At 44.6% G+C, this 18936-nt stretch overlaps 1 protein-coding gene across 2 annotated transcripts in view; it reads right to left on the bottom strand.

The window, feature by feature from the left end:
• NKAIN4 (sodium/potassium transporting ATPase interacting 4) overlaps nucleotides 1–2852 on the bottom strand; it is a 115153-nt gene extending 112301 nt beyond the window's left edge. For both annotated transcript variants that reach the window (XM_072996747.2, XM_072996748.2), the window contains exon 1: nucleotides 2656–2852. In XM_072996747.2, coding sequence (XP_072852848.2) covers nucleotides 2656–2709 — 54 coding nt within the window. In that variant the 5' untranslated portion in view covers nucleotides 2710–2852. The remainder of the gene's footprint in view (nucleotides 1–2655) is intronic.
• Between the last annotated feature and the right edge of the window lie 16084 nt (nucleotides 2853–18936).

Here is an 18936-nt window from a genome sequence, read left to right as displayed (position 1 = left end):
CAAGAAAAAACGAATTAACAGGCTCAATAGAGCCTTATATACGACTCAATATAAATGATGACCTTTGGCAGCTATTCACATCATGACTTAGCCCAGGGAATATGCTCCTCGGACTTCCAACAGTTCGCTTTGCATAAAGAAAAATGGAGAAGAGCGGGGCGGGTGGGTGGGTGGGTGGAGAGAGCTGGGCATGCAATTCGAATTTCAAATCAAGCTGGAGATAACTAAGCCGCTCCTTGCCTCAAACAAATGGAGCAACACAGGGATTTTCCATTTTCCCCAGTGCACCATGTGTGGGTTTTTTTTAAAAAAGGATGCTTAAGCCCTAGAAGAAGCCAAGAAAAGAAAAGAAGGGGGGGGAGCTGCAACTAATAAATTATGAGCACAAGAGAGGAGGAAAAACATGAAAAAGAAATTTTGGCAGCCAGGTGCCTTTTGTCTGAGAACCCTCAAATGTTTGCTCCACCTTTCCTTCGGGGACTGAATATTAATTAATGTTCCTGCACTGGTTTTTGGTTTTTCTTGGCATAGCAACTGACAAAGCTCTCACCCTTTCTCTGAGTGTCGCCAAAAATGGTCCTTTTTGAAGTGCGGTTGTCCAAACTCTTGAACAAGATAGAAGTAGGCTGGCCTTGGGCAAACTGGGTAGTCCCAAGATGTTCAATTCACCACTATACTCACTCCTGTGAATAGAGCCAGCCTGGGTGGCCTTGGGCAAGCTGCACGGTCCAAAGGTGGCCCCCAGAAAAGGGAATGGCGAACTACTTAAACTCTGAAAAGGATCACCAGAAGTCAGAATTGACAGGACGGCACACGATTATCACTACTTTCTGTAAAACCCGTTGATTCTGCTAAGGCACTGAGTAGATCAAGAGTGGCTTTAGATATATCACCTATTTGTGGCATTACCAACGGCTACCTTGCAGGAATAGGTAGACAAAGGACAGATGTAACTGACAGATGTTGCAAAATGACGCTGATGGTGTCTGGCCTTTCACAACTTCCTCTCTCTCCCCCAGAAGGCTGATAAAGGTCAACTGCGATGCGAAAGGTTATCGGTCTGATTTTTTTCCCCAGTGATAAATGCTAAAATGATGGGCCAGGAATGAACTAGCCCTCAGAACGTTTTAACTGTTGCATGCACAAGCAGCTCCCAAAAGGTGTTAGAAGCTGGATTGTTACTGATGGTTTGATTTATTTGCCTAGGCCACATCACTCCGAATCATTGGCTTAATTTATCTGGAACAGCGACTGACACCTGGTGTCCTATTCAGACAATCGCGAAGAGGGATTAGACTCCCTAGACAGAGGGCCGAGAAGGCAAGTAAGGCCAAAATGTGTTTTCCCTTTACTGCTCTGTAATCACCATGACGAGTGAATGCAACATTTTAAAAAAGTGATTCAAAAGCATGTTAAGGGAGAACTAATCCACTTGAAGTCAGCCGTGACTCTGCAACATCCCCCCACGCATCAAGGAATCAGCATTTGAATTCATGTCCTCAGTCTAGAGCGCGCTACCCAGGGAGTGATTGTTATTCTGGAAATAATGTGGATTCCCTGTTCCAGGGCACTTTAGGGGTGGAAAGCTGTTAGAGACGGTGGGCGTTTATCATTAACTGGGTCACTAATCTTCAAAGGGTTTGGATGCTCACAAAGTGCAAACCCAGCAAAGAGTCCGGTGGCACCCTGAAAGCTAGCAGATTTCCTCTGGGTTCCGAAGTCCGCCGGTCTCTGATGTCACCACCTCCAAAAGCTTGTGCCAAATAAAATTTTGTTACCCTTGAAGGCAGGGTCCTGAGACTCTCCAGTGGGATGGCTTCAACCCGACTACCACCACCACCACCCCATCTAAATTTCAACTATGCTTTATGGATTCCCCCCTCCCCCCCCCAAAAAAAAACACTGATGGGGTAGGTCTACATTTTTTGCAGGCAGCATGCTGATGGATAAGGAGCCAAGTGGGAATCTGCTCTTCTCCCCCCCACCTCACCTCCCCCCACTATTATTTGGGGAAAAGAATAACTTCCCACTTCAAGCTGCAGAAACCAGGCAAGAGTGAATTGCAATGAATTGACCCAGAATGGGCATGAGAAAGAGATTCCTGGATGGAGACCAGCTGGTGGAGCGAAGCCGGAACTCCATAGATGGGGCCCCTCAGGAGTGTAGCTGCTGGATAAACTCAGTGGTTTCAGGCTCTTGGTACCCCACCACCCGGACCATTTAGGGATTAGCTGCTTAAACCTTTCTAGGGGCCCCTTCCCCTTCCAAAACTGTATGGTTCCATACATAATGCGGCTGGATAGCCATCTAGCTGTGCAACCGGAGGTTGAGAGTTCGATTCCCCAGTGGTGCCTCCTTGAGAGGGGCTGGATTCGATGATCCAGAGCGTCCGTCCCTCCCCGCATGGCACTTCTAAGATGATGATTATCCTATGATGATTATGGTGTCTTCCTTGGCTACATCGGCTCTTTTAACCCCACAGCCACTGAAAGGAACGGCACCGCCGTTGGGGTTTTTTCCTCCACGCGGGACGGACCCTCCTCCGCTCCCACCAAGAGTTTTTTGTTCCCCGGGTCTGGGAAGCGGATCGCAGCCGTTCGAGGCGGTCCCCGATCCCGATCCCCTACCCACCCACCCATCCCCGCGACCACTTACCAGCTGCAAAGTGCAGAGGAAGATCAAGGTGCAGCGCCCGGTGCAACATCCCATCCTGCCCCGATCCCCCGAGGCCGCCGCTAGCGCTTCATGGGAGACGAGCGAGCTTTCCCCGAGCGCGCGCCGCAGGTTCAGACGTGACGGTCGCTCCGCGCGCGTGTTGCGGGCGTCGGAAGAGGGTCCGGGCGACGGACGGGAGCGGCGATCGGGAGAGTCAGAGTCCTTGCCCCGGGACGGATCCTGCCCAACTCCCTTCGGAAGGGGGAGCCAGCCCGGCTGAGCTCCGCCAACAGCTGCTCCGCCAGCCGGCCCCGGGGAGGTGGCGCTTCTGGTGCTTTGTACCGAGTTCCCTCCAGGAAAAGCTCTACCTCGGAGGGATGGAGGAGTGGGTGGGGGGGGTAGGTGGGGGGGATCGAGGGCGGCGAGGGGGAAGGAGAGGAGCCGTTCTTAAAAGGGCAATGCCATGGGATGGGACCCCCACCCCATCTTGGGAGCCCGCGTCGAAGACCACTTGGCCATTATCCAGAGGAGGGGAAGCGGTTGCGCATCAATTGATGAAAAAAGCAGGAAGACGGGGGGGGGGGGGGGAGAGAGAGAAGAAGAGGTCAAGCCTGGCCGAAGCGAGAGGACCAAAAGGGGCTCCGATTTTTGCATCAAGCCACCTGCGCTAAGGTGGACTCGGAAGCGCAAAAATGAGAAACGCTTTGGATGATTTCGACAAGAATTCGAGGCTCAATCACAGCCCAGCGGGGAAGGATGCGGCCAGGTGACGGCCTGTGGATCTTTTTGGTCCAGGAGTGACGGCCAGATTCAAGCCCCTCCCCAGCCTTCACGAGGGAGCATTTTGTGGAGCAGGCGCTGGTCATCTCCCCGGATGGACTACTGTAATGCTCTCTACCTGGGGCTTCCCTTGAGGTTGACCAGAGATGACAGCAGGTCCAGAACAGGGCGGCCAGATTGTCAGCAAGCTTGATCGCACGGGCCCAGTTCTGGCTGGCTTGCACTGGTTGCCTGTTGCATCCCAGGGCAGGCTCAAAGTTCTGACTCTCACCCATAAAGCCTTGTACAGTTTGCGACCCTGATGTTTTTCCCGAGAAGCTTTGCCCACCACCGTCATCTACCCGCTCCTCCAGACCATCCCAGGCTGTGCTTCTCCAGGTGGTCACTCTGAAGGAGGCTACGAACCCCCCCTCCAGAGGCCGGGCCATCTTTACCTGCACTCTGGAACCAGCTTCCGGTGGAGCAGCACCTGGCCCCCTCCCCCCCCCCTGCATTTGAAAGGCTCCTGCAGACATTGCTTTCCAGAGAGGCCTTTCACGTTGTCCCTGATTTCCCGTATTTTAGCTAGCATGTACGACTGTTGGGATTGTCCTACTGCTTTAATGTGTGATCTGTCTGTTGCTTTCGTTTGTAACCCTCTCTATATATAGAATACTGTCCCTTTAGTGCAATGCACCATTCTGAGCAATTTACAACACACTAAAATAATACCCAACAGTGCTAGGGTTACAAAAACAATAAATCACAAATTAAAGCTGTACAACAATCACAAGAGGCATAAATTCTAGCTATGGTGGGAGATATATATATGCCTACTCTGGTTATATACATATTAGATTATGGAAGCCTTCAGTCTTGAGGGACGATGGTAGCGTGCTCTGTATGGAGGACTTGGAACAGCGTCTAGTGTGCTGAGGAGGCCAATTCGACAGTGACAATCCCTTCCACCCTGAAGACAAATCCAATCTGTCCCCTGTCCAGCTTCCTGGTTTTGATGCTTTCGGGACTGCCTCTTGACCTCAGCCTGCTGGACAAGGGTCTCTTCAAATTGGGAGAGGCCATGATGCACCGCCTGCCTCCAGGCTGAACACTCAGATGTGAGGGTTTCCCATCTGTTGAGGTCCATTCCTAAGGCCTTCAGATCCCGCATGGAGCTCATTTTATCGCAGCTGTGGTCTCCCTCTGGGACGCTTTTCCTGCACTAATTCTCCATACAGGAGATCTTTTGGAATCCGACCCATCAGCCATTCTCACGAAGTGCCCAAGCCAATGTAGACGTCACTGTTTCAGTAATGTATATGTGCTTCCACACGCGTGCACGCGTGCACACACACACACACATACACATACACACCCCTCATGTATAAATTTATCTTTATTCCAGATGGTAATATCTCTTATGATCCATTAGCCTTACATAAAGCCTGATCCTAGTGGAGATGACGAATATTTCAACACATTTTCCTGTATGTGTGAGCCCTGTATAGCAGCACTCTAAAATTGCACATGCAGCACAACCCTTTGTATATGGACTCACAAGTCTTCCATATTTAATTAATTGAAGATTACTCCCAAGTAAATGGAGAGATTGGAAAGTTACTTTTAAAAACTATAATCCTGAGAAAACCACCTCTGATAACAAGCGAGGTGCGGGGGGGCGGAACAGGCTGGCTGGGCATAGCTAGATCCCCATTTAACCTAAAGACAGCCAGTTGCTACTGGCTCCAAGAGAATTTACTTCCTAGCAGACATGCATGCCGTGACTAAAGCAATAATAAATATATTGAAGTCCCATTCCTGAAGCATTTTGTAGTGTCAGAATGAAGAGCAAGGTGGTAGGAGGAAGAATACCACCAAAGGAGAAAAATAGAAAATCCTGATAGCGGGAACTACAGATTGTACTACAGATCCCATCTGCTTGGGGAATTATGGGAGCTGTAATCCCCCATGTGCACATACAAATCTGTATATAGTATTTCTACAGGAAACACTTCATTAAAATAAACTCATGGCTCCTATTCATGACCATTCATTCAAGACAGAAATGAAGAGTGCATATGAATCTCAGAGCATTTGCCTGAAGCCACTAAACCAATGCTCTCCATTTCAGACTGAGATCTAAATAGATCCTCTGATCTCCTTGTCTGGTTGCAGCTCGAGACTTGCCAATTCATGCTGAAGGATACCATAAAATGTATTTTCTATTTTCACAACCACCTGTGAAACTCATCATTTTCAGCCAAAAACTGGAGATAATTAAGATGCTCAGGCTGTGTCTGTACCCTGTATAATGTCTGGAACTTGCTAGTCATGTGAATGGAAACACAACTGCGCCAGATCAACTCATGGGTCAACATATGGCCACCCAAGCCAAGATTCCAATGCCTTGCCTGCAATATGAAAAGCAGCATAAATATCATAAGCTCAGGACTGACACTTCTTCTTCGCTGGAGTCAGAAGCCTTACAGTGGTGCCTCCTGAAAGCAAGAATCAGCCACCAGGGCACTGTTGCTACTCAGGGGGCACCCAAAGGTGTTCATAGTCTTTTACCTGGAGCCTCATGGTGCAATGGTTAAGCTGCAGTTGAACCTCCACTCAGAATGTGAGTTCAGTCTCAATGGGTTCAGATAGCTGGCTTAAGGTTGACTCAGCCTTTTATCCTTCCAAGGCTGGTAAATGGAGTATTCAGCTCAAGAGTATGTTAAGCACTATAGGGCGCTACATGAGCAGCACACTTTGCTTTCCATTCTTTGGGGAGACTCCTTGTATGTATGTCCCCCAGCTGGAACATGAACAGAATGCTATTGCCCCTTCAGACCCTCATATGTATCCTAGAAAGCATCTGATTGGCTACCATCAGATACAGAAAACTGTTGATCTGAAGAATGTTGTATACTCTATGATGAATCTGTTTTCCTTTCTACAATGGTACATCTTTAGAGATACAGTGGTGCCTCGCTAGACAGTTACCCCGCATGAGTTTTTTCACTAGACATTGGCTTTTTGCGATCGCTATAGCGATTCGCAAAACAGTGCTTCCTATGGAGGAATTTCGCTGGACAATGTTTGGTCCCTGCTACGCAAACCAATTTTCGCTACACAACGATTTTGACAGCTCCCTCCGCGCTCACAAACAGGCGTTTTCGGGACCTAAGCTTCGCAAGACAGCGATTTAAACAGCTGATCGGCTGTTCACAAAGCGGCTTTCCTGTGGCTGATCTTCGCTAGACAACAACGATTCTTCCCCATTGGAATGCATTAAACAGGTTTCAATGCATTCCTATAGGGAAATGCTTTTCGCTAGACAATGATTTTGCTAAACAGCAATTTCAGTGGAACGGATTATCATCGTCTAGCGAGGCACCACTGTATGTCCTTCAGCGATCAGGCTTCCAAATTAAACTCATGCCTGCCTCCCAGTGACCACACCTGGATCTGGAGGATTTCAAAACCAGAGCAAAACAGGCAGTCATTCCCATGTTGATTGTCCCTTGGAGGTACATATGTTGTCTGCAGATAGAGAACCCACTTTTTAGCTTTCATGGTTACACCCTTGATTGATCTGTCTTTCCATAAGTCATTTCCTAAGGTTATCTGGACCACCTTGTGGGAAGGGGCAATTAATTCTGTATTTTACATGCATGTTACATGAAGAACCACTTTCCTTTCAGAGAGCGGATTTGAAAGGCTATCGAAATTATCGGATGGAAAAGGGTCACCAGAGTACTCTGATTACTATTTTATGGGTATCTCCTATGTGTTGTATGTCTTCTGTTGTGTGTTTTTTAAATTTGGTAATTCTTAACACATTCTATTTGATGTCTCTTTGTTGTTTCACAATACTTTGAACATAAATGATTAAAGCAGGATTCTGAGAAAAAGGTGGGTGGATAACTGTGGAATAATTTCAGATGGTTTCAGGTCTACCTTTGGAGTTGTATTTTTGTGGGCAGAAGTATGACAAGTTGCTGGGGGAGAGACATGTTCTGCATATGTAAATAGGAAATCAGCCTATATACATGCAAAGGAAATACACGATAAAGCAGTTAAATACACGATAAAGCATGAAACTGTAAAAATTTAGACAAGTGGAAAGTAGGGCTGTGTTAGACCTTACATGGTAGCCTTTGAACTCATTTCTTATTTCAAGGCAGGGAAGGTCCAAATAGCAAGGAATTAATAGCCAAATAAGAAGCTGATGGCACATACCAAGATCCAGGTCTATAGAGCCGGTGTCCTGAGCACACTCCTGTACTGCAGTGAGTCCTGGACCTTTTGTGCATGGCAGGAGAGGAAGCTGAACATGTCCCATATGCATTGCCTCCAACGCATTTTTGGTATCACCTGGCAGGACAAAGTTCCAAATAGAGTAGTCCTAGAACGAGCTGGAATTTTTAGCATTACTGAAACAGCGATGTCTATGTTCGCTTGGGCATGTCGTGAGAATGGCTGATGGTCGGATTCCAAAGGATCTCCTGTATGGAGAATTAGTGCAGGGAAATCGCCCCAGAGGGAGACCACAGCTGCAATACAAGGATATCTGCAAGCGGGATTTGAAGGCCTTAGGAATGGACATCAACAGATGGGAAACCTTGACCTCTGAGCGTTCAGCCTGGAGGTAGGCAATGCAGCATGGCCTCTCCCAATTTGAAGAGACCCTTGTCCAGCAGGCCAAGGCAAAGAGGCATTCCTGAAACCAGCAAAAGCAGGGAGCTGGACAGGGGACAGATTGTATTTGTCTTCAGTGTGGAAGGGATGGTCACTCTCAAATTGGCCTTCTCAGCCACATTAGATGCTGTTCCAAGTCCTCCATACAGAGCATGTTACCATCGTCTCTCAAGACTGAAGGATGCCTAATCATCATCATCAATCAATAGCCAATCTCAGCATGGACAGGATTTGTTGGCTGAAATTCAAGGATAGACTCAATCAATCAATGGAACTTATAGAGGAGTTGTCTAACCACATCCCCACTGATTCAACAAGTCTACCCTAGTTGCAGATACCCATTGTGGTATAGTGGACAGATTGATGGACTTCATCTGGACACAAGATGGAAGCTGGTGACTGTTTGTGGATATATGCTGATGGATATTTGCCGTCTGAAGCCGGTGGGCAGAAGCTTGGCAAGATACCTGTGGATTGAAGCTGAGGTGTGTCTTGGAATGGCTGATGGAGTGGATGATGGCCAGTGGATGTTCCTTTGGCAAAGTTGCCTGGGATGTGTATGTATTCGAAGTTTAAAAAAAATGGTTGAGACGAGTGTCTATGTGTGGCTGAGCTAAGCATTCAGAATCTGGAAGAGGCCAGTATCAATTGCAAAATGAATGCAATGAACCAGGGGAAAGTCATGGCAGAAACCAGTGGTTGTTTGCAAGTGGAAATCCAAGGTCTGGGATACCCATCGCCCCTCATTCCCAGTACACTCAGTGACTCACTGCAAAGGAGTCTTAATATGTATAATGTTTATTTGACTTCACTGTCCACCTTTCACATCTGAAATTGGGAATGCCACAGTATAGATGATCTTGGCCCCAGTTTCCAACCAAGGCAGGGTAAAGGTGAAGGTCCCCCTTGACATTTAGTCCAGTTGTGTCCATCTCTAGGAGGTGGTGCTCATCCCCGTTTCCAAGCCATAGAGCCAGCATCTATCCGAAGACAATTTCCATGGTCACGTGGCCAGTGCGACTAGACACAGAACACCGTTACCTTCCCACCATGGTGGTCCCTATTTATCTACTTGCATTTGCATGCTTTCGAACTGCTAGGTTGGCAGGAGCTGGGACAAGCGACGGTAACTCACTCCAGCGCGTGGATTCGATCTTACGACTGCTGCTCTTCTGACCGTGCAGTACAGAGGCTTCTGCGGTTTAACCCGCAGCGCGACCATATCCCAACCAAGGCAAAAATGAGTTAAATGTAATTTGTCTGTACATTTCAGGAGCTTTTCCTCTTCCTGCCAAGTATATCTATCTGGAAGTTGAGTCGTGGCAACTGGACTTCTTTCTTATTAGGTTGAAACGTTTCTTCACTCATCCAAGTAGCTTCTTCAGTCTGCGGAGAATTTGGTAGGAGAGCCCTGATATATCCTCCACATTGGTTTCACTTGCCCAGTCTGAATCGGCTCATTAGATGGACAAAGGAAGGGGGGGGTAGGGTAAGTGAAAATCCCACTTCTGCAGTCCTTCTCCACCCATTGTCACACGTCCTTATCAGTCCTCAACAGTGGTCTTTCTATTGTGTGGTCCTGATCTTTCTGGGCATTGTTGAGAACTCATTCTCAACAATGAAAGATGAAAGAGCAGACTCCCTTTCTGAGATTCTCCTCAGACTGAAGAAACGAGTTGGATGAGTAGTGAAACATTTCAACCTAATAGGAAAGAAGTCCAGTCGCCATGACTCAACTTCCAGATAAACTCACCTGGATGACTGGGAATCTTCACAGATACTTCCTGCCATGTGTCCTTCTGATTTTTTTTGGCTGCAGTTTCCATTTTGTGCAATCAAGCAACCAATGTATAGAAAATCATAAACAATGTCACTCTATGTATGTCAACTTCGCTTTCACTTGGATAAATAAATGACAAAAATTAAAAATATTTTAAAGTAATAAAATAATGACAACAATAATAAATAGATTTATCTGGACTCCCCCCCTACTTTCACTATATTTGTTCATAGGATAAATTTGTGCAAGCAGGCAGCATTCCAGGGAATTGTTTGCCCTGTGCAGGTGACAATGTTACACAATGACCTACATTAAATGTCTACTTTTATGCACACTTTGCAAGACGACACTACTTTGGGGGAATTAAAACACTGAACAGTTGTGTGCATTTGGAGATAAAACCCTGGGGCCTTCCATAGCCTGACGGAATGAAATTCAGTATTTAGGCTGCACAGCAGCTTCCAGAACTGAACTATAAAAAGTTTAGTTACGGTCACGACAGATAAAATTTATGGGATTGCAGAGAATCGAAGCAGAGCATCTCCACTGTAAATCTTTTTGCATTTCCTGAATAACTATCCTTTTCCGGAGATAAGTAGTAAAAATGAGAAGGGAGGTGCTCGCCTTTTGTTCATCTATTAAAACATCAGATTAAAATGAGCCGAGCAGAGTTGTCACAGTGGTACACCCAGCAGGCTATGAAAAATGGAGATACAGGAATGGATAAGGGACTGGCAGATGACCGTATATCAACTGAAAAGACTGCAAAAGGGAGTGAGAATGCAAAGCAGTATGGCCTTTGCCCATCAGAATTGCAAAAGTCTCCGCTGGTTAAGGAAAAAGAGTGAAAAGGTAAAGAAAAATATGAAACATACAACATGACCCATTCATCTATAGAAAAGGTGTCTGGGGGGGGGACATGATTGAGATGGATAAAATGATGCAGGGGATGGATAAAGTGGATAGAGGGAAGCTCTTTTCCCTCTCATGCAGTACCAGAACGAGGGGACATCCACTCCAATGGAGTGTTGGGAGAGGGCAAACAGACAAAAGAAAACATTTCTTGACCTAGCGTGTTGTTAGTCTGTGGAACTCCTTGCCACAGGACGTGGTCATGGCACCTGGCCTAGATGCCTTCAAAAGCGGATTGGAGAGAATGCTGGGGGAAACATCTATTGCTGGTTACAAGCCATAATGGGGATGTATAATCTCCAGGTTTAAAAGGAAAGTACTTCAAAATGCCACATGCAGGGGAAGGGGATCCGGAGAAGGTCTCTTGTGGTCTTGTGTGCTCCCCGAAGTGTCTGATGGGGCACTTGTGAGATACAGGAAGCTGGACTAGATGGGCCCTTGGCCTGATCCAGCAGGGCTATGCTTATGTTCTTATGATATATACAGTGGTGCTTTGACTTACAAACGCCCTGACCTACAAACATTTAGAGTTACGAACAGTTCTGGATGCGGAATATTGCTTTGAGTTACGAACGGAGCTTTGACTTATGAACGAAAAAAAAAAACTTTCCTGCCCTTTTTTTGACCTAAGCTCATTTTAGGTCAAAAGAAGAAGAAAAAATCTCCCTCTAGTGGTAGAGTACGGATTAACCTTGACATAAGGACAAAAAACAGCTGGAGCGGATTAGGGTAATTGGTTTTCAATGCATTCCTGTGGGAAATGCTGCTTTGACTTATGAACGTTTTGACTTACGCCCACCGTTCCAATATGGATTAAATTCGTAAGTCAAGGCACCACTGTAGTAGTCTGTGCCAGCTAGCAGAAATAAAACTGTACAGAATTGAATCTTGATCCCAATTGTTCATGGTTTAAGATATTTGTCCCTCAGATCTGCATACAGAGGGCATTCTGTTAAGTACGTGTCCTCTGTTAGGTATGTATGGCCCAGATAATTTTTTTTCTTCCCTCCTACAGGTGCTTGGAAGGGGAATCGAAAGAGAAAGGAAGATCCTCTAGGTGAATGACTGGCTATGAAGGTGGTGTTGATGAGAGGGATTTGGTTTTTGGGATCATGGGCTAAAGAAGGACTGTGAGCAAGAGATGGTTTGCATCTAACAAGGACTGGGAAGAATGTGTTTGCCCATAGCATGAAGAACTTCATCAGGAGGTCTTTAAAGTGAATTGGAAGGGGAAGGGCAGGAGCCACATGACCACAGAAACTGTCTACGGACAAACACTGACTCTACGGCTTAGAGATGGGGATGAGCACCGTGCCCCAGAGTTGGACACGACTGGACTAAAGGTCAAGGGGAACCTTTATCTTTATGTATGACTTGATAGGAATAACTGAAACCTGGTGCGATGACTCCCACAACTGGAATACAGCAATTGATGAACATACACTGATAAAAAAGAACAGAGAGAATAAAAAGGGAGGTGGAGTTGCAGTATATGTCAAAAATACACATTTCTGCACAGAAATACAGTAGGAGGAGATTGGCTGTCCCATTGAAAGCATCTGCATCAATCTATTTCGGGCAAAAAACAAACTTGGTAGTTGGAGTTTATTTATTTATTTGTTCATTCATTCATTCATTCAATTTACACCTAGCCCATCTAGACCTAAGTCTACTCTGGGCGGCTAACAATAATACAGTGGACCCTCTACTTAAGGAATTAATCCGTATTGAAATGGTGGCTGCAAGTCGAAAAGTCTGTAAGTCGAATCTCCATTGACCTACAATGCACTGAAAACCGATTAATCCCATAACCAGTGGTTTTTATTCTATTTTTATTCCATTTTGGTTTTTTTCTGGTCTGTAAGTCGATTCTCTGGCTGCAAGTCGAATCTAAATTTTGCAGCCAGAGAAGTCTGTAACTCAAAAAGTCTGTAAGTTGAGCTGTCTGTAAGTCGAGGGTCCACTGTAGATAAAAGGAAAAACAATATAATAAACTCCACTACCGACCGCCCAATCAAAGAGAGGAAGGGGATTAAACTTTTGAAAAACAAATTGACATGTTTTCAAACAGACACGATGTAGTAGTGATAGGAGATTTCAGTTATCCAGATATATGTTGGGAGGCAAATTCTGCCGAGTATGACCCTTCCAAGAAATTTCTGGCTTGTGTGGCTGATAATTTTCTTCTACAAAAAGTGGAGAAAGAAACTAGGGGATTTGCTATCCTTGACTTAATTCTAACCAGCAGAGAAGTGGCACTAAGGGGAACTCTAGGCGAGAGTGACCATGTCCTTCTAGAATTCTTGATTTCAAAGGAAACAAAAGCAGAGTGTAGCCATACACATCTGCAGATTTTAAAAAAGCCAATTTAAATAATCTCAGAACAAGAATAAGTAAGGTCCCATGGCAGGAGATCCTAACAAGAAAAGGAGTCAAAGAAGGGTGGGAGCTTCTAAAAAAAGAAATACTAAAGGCATAACTACAAACAATTCTAACAAGAAAAAAGGGGGTGGCAAAAAAAGGCCAGTGTGGCTTCACAAAAAGCTCAGGGAGGACCTAAAAACAAAAAAGAGATGTACAGGAAATGGAAAGAATGCCAGGCCACCAAGGAAGAGTATACACAAGTAGCAAGAAAATGCAGGGATGGCATTAGGAGGGCAAAAGCTGAGAATGAGCTGAGGTTATCTAGGGACGCTAAAAGCAATTAAAAAGCATTACTCAGGTATGTGAGTAGTAAAAGACAAACAAAAGGCATAGCAGCACAGCTCCGCAATGGAGATGGAAAAAATGATAACAGAGGACAAAGAAAAGGCAGAGGTTCTCTATTCCCGTTTTAGTTCCATCTTTTCCGATAAGACAGGCTATGAACTTCCAAACAAATTGGAAGTACAAGTGGTGGGGGACAGGATTGCACCTGGAGATAGATAAACAAATAGTCAAGGAATACCTTACCACGAGTTCAAATCTCCAGGGCCGGATGAACTGCATCCGAGAGTATTGAAGGAATTGGCTGAAGAACTCTCAGAACCGCTATCCATTATTTTCTTGAAATCATGGGCAACGGGGGAAATGCCAGGGGATTGGAGAAGGACTAATGTTGTCCCTATCTTCAAAAAAGGGCAAAAAAGAGGAACCTGGGAACTACTGGCCAGTCAGCCTGACATCAATTCCAGGCAAGATTCTGGAACAGATCGTAAATCTCATGATTCTATGAGATTTCAGCTGGAATTTTGAGAGCTAGCAATTGTAGCTAATTGACACTGAAGATCTACCCAGAATTTCTCAATCCCTGATGTAGGTCACCATTAATATTCATGAGTGCTGAATATTCCCATGTGAAACAATGCTTTGTTCTTGTTTCTGACTGCTCTCTTGTGCTTACTTCCCTATCGCCTGCTCTCAGTTCCCGCTGCTAGCAGCTGGTCCTCATCACAAGCTGTTTCCTTGCTTGCTTTTACCAATCTTGGAAACAGTGTGTGTTCGTGGATCTAAAGATAGCAAAAGCAGGAGGTACCACTGTATTGTTTTGTTCGATTTCTTTTCCAAATCTTTCCTGGAGGTGAATATGACCGAATGATTTCGATCCCCACATCTTATCCTAGGCACAAAGACAGTTACCTTTAAAAGCAATTAATTAGAGTTATCTTCCCAAAAAAGAGTGAGTTACCCATGTAGATATAATTTTTTAAAAGTCACTTTTCAACTTCCAGGGTCTCAAAGATAACTAAAACAGTCACCTTTGAGTTGCTTAAAGACAGACATAGAAACACACACACACACACACACACAAGTGGTCTCTTAAATATTACAAGGTACTGACTGATGGTATAAATGCATTCTGCCCCTCTGTCCACTTCTTGTCACCTCATCACCCATAACACAGCATGAGATAGCGGCACCAGCCAGCACTTGAACCATGTAATCTTCCTCCTCCGCCATTTGGTGAAGCCACTCCCCAGAACAGTGTCATTTATAGGCACAGATACACTACAAAAGGAATAAGGTTAGTTCCCATTAAGTTAGGATAGTAGTTATAACTTAAGGATAAACCTTCGCTGGGAAAATGAATTAAAACATGAGTGACTATTCTCCCCCTTCCCCCCCCCCACTGCCACCTTAGAGCCCTAGTCTACCACTTCATGATGGCATGGAGGTAGTCCTAGAGCACATTTTACCAATCCTGTAATGGGTTAAGTGCACCTTTGGTGACAGACTGAACACCTGCCCCCTGTTGCCCACCAGGTGAGAAAGTGGGCATCACAACTATGACCCAAGTGATGGTATGAAAAAGTTCTGATTTGTCTCTTCTTCTTCTTCTTCTTCTTCTTCTTCTTCTTCTTCTTCTTTTATTATTATTATTATTATTATTATTATTATTATTATTATTATTATTATTATTATTATTATTATTATTATTATTATTATCATTATTATTATCATTATTATTATTATTATTATTATTATTATTATTATTATTATTATTATTATTATTATTATTATTATTACTAGTGCTGCTGCTACTACTACTATTGCTATTACTATTACTATTATTATTTGCCGTCAAGTTAATTCCAGCTTAGGATAACTCTTAAAGGTTTTTCATTTAAAAGTTATGTGAGATGGTCAAGGAAGGGTTTGTCAGTGTACCGTCTCCCATGACTGAGCTGGATTTGAACCCACAACTCCTGAGTCATGGTCTGACACTTATCCACTACATCAACTCACCTGAGTCCTGGAGTAATTGCTCTTCTTCAATAAGCTGAGCAACAGCTGGATTCATTCCACTAGCCTAATATTAAATACGAAATATTCTTGCAGGTTTGAAATCTCAAACCTTCAATGTATTTACAATCATAGGAAGAAGTTGCTTGCAACTGGTTACTTCCAAGCTAAGTAAAGCTAGCCTTTATGACCATCATCTTAAAACTTTCAGCTCACGCAGCAGAAGGATCCTGTATTAATTTAGCGCTATTGCTAGCTGTAACCAAAATGTTGAGTGTGACCAATAGGTAATTCAACACAGATGACAAGTCTCATAGAGTACTAACATAAAATTATTGTTCCACAGCTCCATGAAACTGTGACCATTTCCCATTTGTGATATATAATCCCCAGCTAAAAGTGTTTGGGTGAAGACAGAGAAAAGAATCATGTTTTTAACAAGCTATCAGTTCTGGGAGACTGGGATGTTGGCTACCTTATAAAATTGTGCTTGTGTGCTTCCAGGTCATTCTGACCAGGTGAGAATCTGGAGGTGTGTGATCTTGTGAATTAGATGAACTGAAGAAGCTAGAAAGCTAATAAAATGGTACAGTAGGTTCTCCGATGTTTACTGTAATTAAAATGCTTAGAGTTTTCCAACGGAGTCATCTCAAAAATGATAGCCTTGAGGTGTGACAGGTAAGGCTTGTCAAGGGGAATTTAAAAGATTTCTGCCATAATCTCAGGCAACAGGTGGAAAGAAGAATGTGCTCCTAATGTCCACCCCTTAAATGTTTTCTTTGGAGTGATTCTGATTGCTCATGAAACATGTCACATGAATAAGCATGGATTCCACTTTCATGCATGGAGAGAAGTGGGTGGGAAACTATCTTCACATCCTTACAGCGCAGTTTTTCTGAATAGCCTTGGGTATGTTCCGTCTTTAAAAGGGTGGAAATAAACGTGTGATTCTCCTGCATCAGGCATGGTTGCAGAGTTCTGAATTTCTGATAAAATTCAATTTCATTACACAACAGAAGTACAGAGATTCACAGAGGAGAATAGCGACAAGCTCCCCAGATAGTCCACCCCTTTCTTATTAACTGGCACTTATAGGTGTCAGTAACTCACTCTGAGACATGTGTTGGAGAAAGAATAAAAAACTGTTTCATTGCTTTCCGATCAAGAGCAAACAAACAAACAGGTTCCAAAAGACTAAGAAGAGGGGAAGGAACACTCAGCAAAGGGCTTTCTTTAAATTCAGATTGATTAGTGCTGGATAGACTGACAGTAATTCCAGCTGAGAAACGTCCCTCCTAGTCAGAGGCAGCATGCGAGGTTGCAAATAAAACTCCAACAAGCATCTTACAAGGTAATCATGGATTTTAGTCTAGATTTCTGTCAGCGGGCCCAAGCTATCTTGCACCCTAAATTATCACTCCATGCAACGCTGCAGGCTGTCAGGACAGAGTGTCTTCTTCCCTTTCAGGAGGAGGGACAAGCCCTCTGTTTTCTGGCATCATCAAATTTGGCCAGTGCATTTGCATCATGATCACTGGTAAGAGGGATTCATGGGGGAAAGGGCAAAATGGCTGTGGGTTATCCACCCTTCTGTAGGGGGTCACCTAAGCCTCATGAAACTGCAGGGTGTTGTCTAGTTCATTGTAGAGTGCCAAGAGCCATCGACTCCAAAAGGACCTTAAGGTCATCAAGTCCAACCCCTGTATTCTTGCCAAATGTCTGCTTAGATACCCCCAGCAAAGCAAGGCCTGTCACCTCCTGGGTTCTCCTTGAAACATATCTTCCCATTGGCTAAAATCTCTTACCATTAGACAAAATCTGACTTCCCATAAATTCAGTCCACAAGTTCTAGTCCAACTGCCGTCTTCTGGGGAAAAGAGATCAAGTCTTCTCCAGCGTTCATCTGGCACTCTTTATTTGAAATGTGTTATGTTTCGGTCCACTCTGCAGGTAAGCTAATTTCTCCTCCTCCCTGATACACTTCCCACCAGACCACCAGTTCTACTTCTAACCTGAGTTCAAGTCTCATTTCAGACTCTGGGTCAAACTACACATCACAGCACATAATTGCATCTAATTGTGGTTGCTCTTTTGAATGTAAAGAACGACTCCCTCTGCAAATCTTGTTCCTCAGATGTGAAAGTGTGTTGGAATTACTTGTCTGAAGCGCTAATATGGTTTCATCTAAAGTGCTGTCTTATCCATAAGGTATGAATTGTCCCTTGATAGAAGTTGTAATTGTATCCAGAGCTTTGGAACAGATGGAACAAGGATATTTCTTGCTGCAGATATAGTGAGAATGATAGGTGTGCATCTAGAAATACCTGCACCCAGGTGTCATAGAATGACTCATCAAGGTTCCCTGAGAGGTGTTTAAGGGTGCACACCGGCTGTACACACTTAAATTCATCTGTTTCTTTTGTTGTCCATAGTATTAATCTCTTTTCTGCTTGCCAGGGATCCAAAAAGCCATGTTGAATAATATTGGTCAAAAAACCCCCCACATCTTTAACAACAAATGAAAAACTATTTGAAAAGGAGAATTTAAAAAATTTAAGGAATGACATTTGGAACAATATCATCTTTGCTGCCTACCAGAAGCTGAACAAGGATGGATCTAGTCAGATTTCCCTTTCAGGGCAGCTCCACAGCTGACGTGCCACTATAGAGAAAATTCTGGCTCCTATATTTACCCAGCTATCCTCTTGGTGGTTGTTGTTTTTTTCCAGGCACACATCAGGTTTTCCATCTCTCAGGTTCTATTGAAGGATAGTCCTTCAGACATCCTGCTCCCAAGTAATGGGTTAGGTAAAGGTTCCCCTTGACATTTAGTCCAGTCGTGTCCGACTCTAGGAGGCGATGCTCATCCCTGTCTCCAAGCTGTAGAGCCAGCCTTTGTCCATAGACCGTTTCCGTGGTCACGTGGCCAGTGCGACTAGACATGAAACACCGTGACCTTCCCACCGTGGTGGTACCTGTTCATCTACTCGCATTTACATACTTTCAAACTACTAGGTTGGCAGGAGCTGGGACAAGCGACGGGAGCTCCCTCTGTCACATGGATTCGATCTGATGACGGCTGGTCTTCCAACCTTGCAGCACAGAGGCTTCTGCAGTTTAACCCTCAGCGGCACCACGTCCCTTCTGTAATGGGTTGCTGAACTACAAATTCCATCATTGTTTACCAGCACAGAAAGTAAGGAGAAATGCAGAAAGCATAACCAACTTTAGGAGGGCTCTAGTTTGCCTATTCCTGACATACAGCAGGGAGCCACAATTCTGTTGGCATATTGCAAGATATAACATTCTACCCATTGTGTGTTAATATCCTTAAAGACCTCACCGGTCCCTTGTAATCAATGAGGCTCTATAAAGCTTTGTCTCTCTCCCTCCCTTTCACTGGTGCTGACTGAGTGAGC

The sequence above is a fragment of the Pogona vitticeps genome, chromosome 4, assembly GCF_051106095.1.
Source record: "Pogona vitticeps strain Pit_001003342236 chromosome 4, PviZW2.1, whole genome shotgun sequence".
Lineage (NCBI taxonomy): Eukaryota > Metazoa > Chordata > Lepidosauria > Squamata > Agamidae > Pogona > Pogona vitticeps.
The sequence above is the reverse complement of the archived record's forward strand: the minus strand, read 5'-3'. Positions and strand labels throughout refer to the sequence as shown.